The sequence below is a fragment of the Glycine max genome, chromosome 18 (genome assembly GCF_000004515.6).
Source record: "Glycine max cultivar Williams 82 chromosome 18, Glycine_max_v4.0, whole genome shotgun sequence".
Taxonomy (NCBI): Eukaryota; Viridiplantae; Streptophyta; class Magnoliopsida; order Fabales; family Fabaceae; genus Glycine; species Glycine max.
In genome coordinates, this window is record NC_038254.2 from 12,694,457 (window position 1) to 12,702,913 (window position 8,457).

General features: G+C 31.9%; 1 protein-coding gene across 2 annotated transcripts; it reads right to left on the bottom strand.

Moving 5' to 3' along the window:
• Positions 1-603: 603 nt before the first annotated feature.
• LOC100818188 (3-hydroxyisobutyryl-CoA hydrolase-like protein) lies at positions 604-7,950 on the bottom strand. Of its 2 annotated transcripts, none has more exons than NM_001252758.2 (16): positions 7,891-7,950; positions 7,343-7,388; positions 7,019-7,102; positions 6,821-6,889; positions 6,304-6,367; positions 5,896-5,969; positions 5,697-5,780; positions 5,310-5,394; positions 5,008-5,093; positions 3,153-3,274; positions 2,986-3,046; positions 2,805-2,903; positions 2,186-2,287; positions 2,020-2,061; positions 1,203-1,309; positions 604-1,111 (listed from the first exon to the last, which is right to left on the bottom strand). In NM_001252758.2, exons 1-16 carry the CDS (start codon positions 7,923-7,925, stop codon positions 1,066-1,068), a joined length of 1,206 nt encoding a protein of 401 aa, NP_001239687.1. In that variant the 5' UTR covers positions 7,926-7,950; the 3' UTR covers positions 604-1,065. The 2 variants fall into 2 exon arrangements, with proteins under 2 accessions (NP_001239687.1, NP_001354197.1); NM_001367268.1 differs by lacking the exon at positions 7,891-7,950 and adding an exon at positions 7,523-7,674.
• Between the last annotated feature and the right edge of the window lie 507 nt (positions 7,951-8,457).

The following is an 8,457-nucleotide window of genomic DNA, read 5'->3' on the forward strand; positions in this document are numbered from 1 at the left end:
AAAAATGATAAATTGTAAGTAAAATATAATGTTTTGTGGGTTATATTATAAATAATTTGAATGTGGTTATTAAGAAAAGTAGATAAATAATTAATTATATTCAGAGTTATACTAGTGTTGTAAGTGTTGTGCTGTTAGGTGATGCAACAAAGGAAGTTACACCTTAGATGACAAGAGTCTAGTAACCGAAAGTATCACTAGCTTATGCTCCAAGGGGTGAAAAGAATTACGTAGGAGAATAGTTCAGTTTGAAAATTAAAGTATACTCCTTTTAAGTTAATTGTTCATAAATTATTATGCATATATAACAGCTAATTTGATGCAAATTAAATTGATATGTAAAGGATATAAAACGGATAATTTTTTTTTACATCATATAAAACGGACAATTTAATACATATTTAAATGATTATGCATAAATTATAATAGGTAAGCAAAATTAATACAAAATAATGAGTAGAACAAATTATAATTTTTTTTGAAGGAGGACAAACTATAATAAGATTGCTTGAATTATAAATTAAATCATTCAAATTGATATGATTTTCTAATATAAAAAAAATCATGCATAGTATGAACTGATTATAAATTATAAATTATAAATTAAAGTTGTACCCAAGAATTTAAAAATTAAAGTATGCATAATACAAATTGGCATAGTTGTGAGACTGAGTTCAGTCCGACTGATCCAACCGGGACCTTAGAATGGGCTTTCCAAATGCAATAAAATGTGGAGGAAGCAATAGAGCAAGTGCAAAAAGCAACAACCAGCTTATCAATGCTCTCTCGTATCATGAAACCATTCAACCCACAACAGCTTAGTAGTAAGGAGTTTGAGTAATTTGCATAAAATTCTAAGTTCAAATCTTGGTATTGTCATTGTACACCAAAAATTAATACTCCAAACTTAGAGGACTACTCTTCATGAACTTCTTTCATCTGTTGAAATTTGTTCAAGAACTCAAAAAGTAGCCTGGATTAATGCATACCAGAAAGTACAGAAATCCATGACATATTTTTGGGGGAATTCTAAAAGAAGCAACATTTAACAGACATAGGAATTTCTCAATTTGGAAGAGCATAAGCTGAATTCTCATATTTACCATCCCACCTGTTTGTAATTAGAGAGAAATTTTGGTTATACAGACGAATTTAGTTTAAGAAAACATACTTACTGAATCAGAATTCAAACATCAACAAACCTGTATTCCTCACTTTCTGGAATTTGCAGCTCCAAATTCTTCTCAAATGGCTGAAAGATCAAGTCCAACTTTCCATCCTCTACTTTGTCAAGCGATGAAGGTTCCCACTGAACAAAGTTATAATTTAGTATTATAAAAGACAAACAGTAAGTATAATACTTTTTTCCAAAATAAGAAAACAATACATTTGGACTTCATATTGCTAGCAGTAATTAGATTTTAAGTTCAAAGTTTATAATTAACTATTTTTTTACAATATAATTGGCATTAATGCATGCATATAATTCCCTAACTAAACATGGAAAGCAGTGCTCACGTGAAGTTTTGTGGGTTATAAAAAGTGGAAAGGAAGATGCAAATTTGGGCTCCCACAGGGTACTTTTCATGTAAATGGTTTGTACCTTCAGATGGAAAAGCTGAAGTCCCACATCAACAAGAGATAAGGTCAAGATACAGTATATAAATGGGGATAACCTTCACTCTTTGAGATAACTTTTGGGATTGAGTTAAGTCTAAACCCACATTCTAAGACCTTTTACTGCAGATTTTCATCTATGGATGTAAGAAACTTGGTAATTTCATTTTCTTTTCTTTTGTGAAGTTCGCTTTTATTTTAGTGGAACTTTTTCAAACAATTACCTAGCAAACTACTGGCCTTCTAAAAAGTCAAGTAATAATAGTTTTCAACTTATGGAAGGGATAGTGCAACATCTATATAGTTCTATATTTTGATTACTAACTCAACACAAGCAATTCCAATACATATAGAAGTATGTGTGCATGTTTTGGAAGAGGAGAGAAAACAGAGAGAGAATACCTTTGGAGTATTATCCTTGTCAATGGTGAGAGCTCTAATACCCTTCTCATCAAAAGACAGTAAAAGTTTGCTTCAGATATTAGCAGGGAACAAATTCAAAAATTTTTAACAACATTAAGCTGCCTTTTGATTAAATTTGCTCTGCCAATGATACAACATCAATTACCTCATACATATCCTTAGATATTGTAGTTCGCAGTATATTCATTGTTAATCTGAATTCCTTTTTTAAGCATTCAGGTAGTGTTTGATTCCTTCCTTCACGAACCTGTACACATCCAAGACAGGATACAGAATCATGAAATTTGAGAAAAAGCATGTAAATCTTTTACAAGGCCAACTTGCTTTTTCCTCCCTTTTCTTTATTGAGTCAGTTTTGTTGCCACCAAAGACTTAGTGATTAACTAGATTATGCATTTACCATTTCTGTTTTTTGTCCTGATTTAGTTTCTTATAGAATTTGAAAGAGTAAATTTTACACCTAGAAGGGAAAATTATTGTACTAGTTATATTTAAATAAAACTGCATCATATGCATGAATTAATGTGTATTTTCATGGCCATTATAAAGAAGATTGGGATATTTCCACTTTATGCATTTTATTAAGTTAGAGGACAATCATCATCTCAAAACTTTAGGAAACATTAAATTGTGACAGTCTGCCAGATGACATTTCATATATCTTTGGTTGCTTTAATTTCGAGTTTTATCTGCCAATCATGATTTGAAGAACTCAATACCTAGAATGCACCCTATGCTACACAATTCATATTAAAAATCCTTACCGATCTTAATGCTATTTTCAATGCAGTTGGTGATGATCTTTTCATTCCTTTTAAAACTGCATCTATCCATCCATTTCCTTCCTTGTATGCTTCAGCTTCCTTCAGATCAAAGCGCATAGTTATGTATAACAACATCCCAGAAAGGACTCAGCATGCAATAAGATAAGGATAAGAAACTTACCAATGATTTTATAATTTCTTCTAAAGAATCCTTTGAGAAGCACTCATTAATTATTGACTGCCTAAAAATCTCCAAAGGTTACTGTCTTGAGCTTAGTGGAATTTGCTGCTAACAGTGAGAATAAAACTAGAAAATAAATAGCAGATCATTGATGAAAAAGTTATTACTTGTTTAAGATACTCTCTTCATCCAGTTTAACTTCTGAAGAAAATTCTTCAATTACTGATCTTACAGCATTCTCATCACCAGAATTCAAGCTAATCAGGCGCTTCTCTAGCTCAACAATTTTCTGGTACACCAAAAATGTAAGCATCATCATTCAAATTAACATTTAATTAAAACCCATACATACTACACTATATGTAACAAACACCTAGTGACTTGGATCCTAAGAAGCACTTTTGAGAGAAACATCCTGGTGCTTTTTACTATTTTTTTTTCTTTTTTCAGTAAAATTTGATAAATGTTTTCAGATCAGAAAATAGAAAATGTAAACAAATCTATTAGAGCTGTTTACCATAGGCCTAAAACAAATTTTAAGATGAGTTTTTTTTAAAAAAACTAATAAACATACTTTATCATCATTACTGTTGTTTATGTTAAGACATGATATGATAGAGATTTAGGAGATATGATAAGATATGATTCTGTTATAATATGGTAGAGATTAAGATATGGCATCCTCCATGAACAAAATTATCTTCCGCTGCCCTGAGAGAGTTTTTCTAAGATCTTTATCAGTTTTTATTTTCTTTTTACTCCAATTCTTTTTCCCACTAATTCAGTTTCTTCCGCTGACACGAGTCTTTTTCTTCACTTTTGATTCCATTATTCTTTTAGCAACTTCTCTTAAAAAAAAAATCCCTCTCTCCTTTTCTCAGATTTTCTGAGCTTCTTATTTTGTTTTCGTCGATTTGGAGTTTCGATCTCGGATTCATCTTGTTGTGTTTCGAATACTTCTCAGATTCTGTTTGTTAGAGATAAAGCGAGAGAGCAATGGCGGTAGCAGCAGGAATCGGTTACAGGGTCACATGGGGGTGTTTTGGTGCTTGTCGTGAGTGTGGATTCTTCATGGTTAAGCTTTTGCCTATTGAATTTGGAAAGTGGAACTTTGGTCAAATGATTGGTCTGTCCTCATCTCAGGTGCATTGACCTTGTCTTTGTCCCAGATGCACTGACCTCGTCTGTCTTTGTCCCAAATGCACCGGCATTGTCCCGATCATTGACTCAATTACATTCATTGGGGTTCAAACTGGTCAAGAACCGTCTTTTTCAGCAACGGCTTACTAGTCCCATTCATTGTTGTCATGGACATAAGTATATCCCAACTGTTTTCAGCAACCGTCTCATCAGTTTGAATGGTAATGTATTGTAACAAGCTAAAAGCGTAGTAAGCTTTAGCTTGAGGGGGAGTGTTGGAAGCTGTGACTCGTCAGCTCTTCCTCTGCTTGTTTCAAGTCCTATTGTGCCGATATCTGAGTCTCTATTGTCCTTGCATTGTTGTCATGGGTTTCAATCTGATCCCCCGCAGCATTTGTGTTAGAAGAAGAATCTTCAGTATTTTGGTGTCATACTCAGCACATAGGAGTCCTCTACGTTGGAGATGTTTTCTAATCTTTTCCTTTTTTCTAGCTTATCTTTTTCTATCTATATATACGCATAGTCTTTGAATCAATGAATAAGAAGAGAGAAATGCACAAATTTTCAATTATGTCCTTCAATCTCAACATGGTGTTAAAGCCTATCCTAGATCCATTGAACGGGTCACCCACCATTTCATACACACATCAAGCCCAGTAGTGTTAGGTGTGATGGGGTGTACCGGGAAAAATCCAAGTCCCACATTAGTTAGAAATAAGGACAAGATAGAATATATAATTGAGAGATAACCCCCTATCCTTTGAGCTAAATTTTAGAATTGACTTAGGCCCAAACCCACATTTTAAGAGTTTTATTTCAATTTTTTAAGATGAAAACTTTATAAAAAGAGAAAGTCATAGCAGAAATTGAAGATAATCAAACCTCATAAGGGACAAAATGGGTTGCCACTCCAACAGCAACTATTTCCTTCCCACTCAACCTTCCTCCAGTAAGTGCCAAGTATTCACCTGTATATTACATGCATGATATCATCTCCACAGTTTTCTATGTTTCATCTGCTATAGTGTTTTCTTCATTTAATGCTAACTCAGCATAATTTTAAAGAAACTTCCACTGTCATGGAAGAAAGAATAAACAGCTAGGGAGATAGAAGTGTTGGAGGGAAAATTTTCAATGCAGTAAAAGAGGACAAGGTAAAAGGAATTCTTTGAGATTGTGGTTACCTAAATACCCAGGTAAACGAGAATGGTAGTATGAGAAACCACAATCAGTATGAAATCCAAAACTTGCTTCAGGAGTGGCAAAAACCTGTCAAAGCATTGTTGAACACAGCACAAAAAGTTAAGGATGATAGTACTTGGCAATTATGCCACAAAATAAACATAAATGGATTTAGAAAATGAGTTTCATTTTGATGTATTGTCAGTACAAATACTTTTACACTATCAACCAATTAAAAATCACTTTAGATATGAATTTTTAAATAATTATTACAGAAGTAAACAATTTTATCACACATGGCAATCCATGATTTGATGACAGTACAAAAACCATATACGTCATTCTAATTAAACTCTTAGGAAATAATCTCTAACAAGCTAAATACTCACAGTTTTTTCTGTTACAACTGAGAACTTCAATGGGACCATCAAAGCTGCACCTCCACCCATTGAAATTCCATGAACAAGCGCAACCTGTTATAATATAATAGCATCATTCTTGAAAACATGAGACTTCACTGAATTTTCAGAGGAGCATATAGCCTTAAAATTTTAAGGACAGAGTGGAATTAAGTTTCCTAAATCGAACCTGGGTTTTCTTATAGGTACTAATGTGATAGCAAAGCCAGTAAAATCTGTAGACCACTTCAAGGCAGGCATCCTCTGTCAAGAAGAAATGCATTACAGTTCAAATGAGACCAGATAATGTAAAGATATCATCTTAATTATTTCTCTCCTAAATATCATCTACTAGTGCTCACTAAAAAATGGAGAACACTTGAAACACACTATTTTTCAATGACTCTTTACTGTGAAATTCACCTGAGACTTACTAAAGTGGTTCTATGTGAATTTCACCTAGTAGTAAAGAATGTACTAAAAAAGAGTGTGCTTGACAATATGTTCCTAGCATTTCTCTATAGAAAAAAGAATGAAATCTCTAAGTGAACTTGTTTGCACAGATTCCTCTAAATGCTACAAACAAAGATGCATTTACTTATTTTTCTTCCATCATAGAAGACTCTCAAATCTCCTCCAGCACAAAAAGCCCGACCAGCTCCCTGGAAAAATAATTGCACAGCAATTGAGTGAAGTGTACAAAATTATAAACGAAAAATGCAAGAGGAAGGCAGATTGTTTCATTTTGGTAGGTAACCATTGATAATAGGCAATAGCTAATAAGTAATCAGGTTATTTCAACAATTTCAATTAGTAAAATTGTAGCACAAACAGCAAGAGTGTGCAGGTTCAAATTCAGTGGTTAGTCTTCTTTTGGAACCCAAAAGAAATAATAACAACAACAAAGAGTTTAATCTTTGATACAGTGTCAATGTAAAAAGTTTTACAGTATCGGGCAATTAGAAATCACTCTAAATATGACTTTTAAAGTAATTATAACAAAACAATCTTGTTATATAAACTAATCCATAACTAGATAATAGTATAAAAAAACCTGTATACATTATAATTAATTGAATAAATAAATAATCAGGGAGTAATTAAGTAAACACAACCTTTATAATAACTAGTTCTGCTTTCTCATCCTTCTCCCACTTTTCCAAATATGTTGCTAGCTGAGAAACCTGAAACCATTTAACGATTTTTTTATAATAAGAAAAAAATAGTAGTAGTAGTAGTAGCAGCAGCAACAACAACAATACATGAACCTAACAGAGAGGGGAAATTTTCGAAGTTGAGCAAATTGGATCTACCAGTTCTGGTGAGATGGCATTCAATTGCCTTGGCCTGTTCAAAGTGACCACTCTTACATGCTCAATCTCCTCTCCAACAACAACCTGAATATCAAAATCCAAAACCACCAACAACAACAACATCCATGTATTATTTACCATCTTATCTTGTTCGAATAAAAATTGCAGAAACTCTACATTGGTGGTAGGTAGCTAGCAATTACAAATACAATTTTTCATTTTTACCAAAAAGGATCAGCATGTCAATAGAGAAGGGAAACTGCTCTCTCAAAAACAGATGGGAAAATAAACAATCAGAAATTGGAAGCATGATTCAGGAATTACCTGTTCATCTGGCACTGCAGAACTTGGTGCCATTGAGGTAAAGATACTGCACAATCAAACAATAAATGGCATATATGATCAAGTGAATCAAATTTTAAACACAAAAGATATTAAATTATTAATAAAACAAAATAAAATAAAGAGTGTGAATGAAACTAAAATTAACAAGTTGAAGTTAACCTGTAATAGGAAAGTGAGATAGAATAAACGTATATGGAGGAAGGAGGTTGAACTACAACTAGTAGCTACTGAGTTATTATATATTGCATTCTAATCCTTTGAGTGTAAACACGGTATAAGGAACTTCGGATAGGATTTGAAACACCAAATTTTCAATGATTAGTTCTTTCAAGAAAGTGGAAGGGGAAATTATTTTAGATTAAATTTATTTTTAATTTTGTATAGTCTATTTATTTTTACTTTTCCATTTATTAAAACAAATAAATAAATAATACTTTACTTCTTTAATTTTATTTCTAATAATCCAAATAACATATTATTTTATTATTTTATTTTTTCTGTCTATTTCAGTTGCATTAGCATCATACCTGTGAAGAGAATTGGAAGAAAGTGAACTCAACATAGTCAACGGAAATCTGTCGTGTCACAGTTCACATTTGTTAATACTTAATAGTTATACCAACCGCTAAAGATTCATTACAATAAGATAACTTGTTCAGGGTATTTTAAGAACAATATTAATTATAATAAGTATTATTGTAGTAAAAAGAATTATTAAATTTTTTATTTAAAGATAAAATACAATAATGAGTAACTAAATATTTAAGTAACATATTCATAAATAAAATTTTTCAAAAAATTATATTATTTTGATTGTTTAAAATAAACCAAAACTCGTTATTTGATAAATGTTTTAAAATAAAGAGATCATTATATGAAGAACAAATATTCAATACTTTTTCAAAGCTCACATAATATTACTTAAATAGATCAATTAGTAATACTATTTAATAAAGTTTGAATAATATAATATAGTATAATATAATATAATATATTTCAGCGAAATGAGACTCCACCTACCTAACCTACACCAGTTCTTCCACCAACCAAACCACTTTTGCTACCTCGTGCGGCCTTCAACTACCACAAACTGT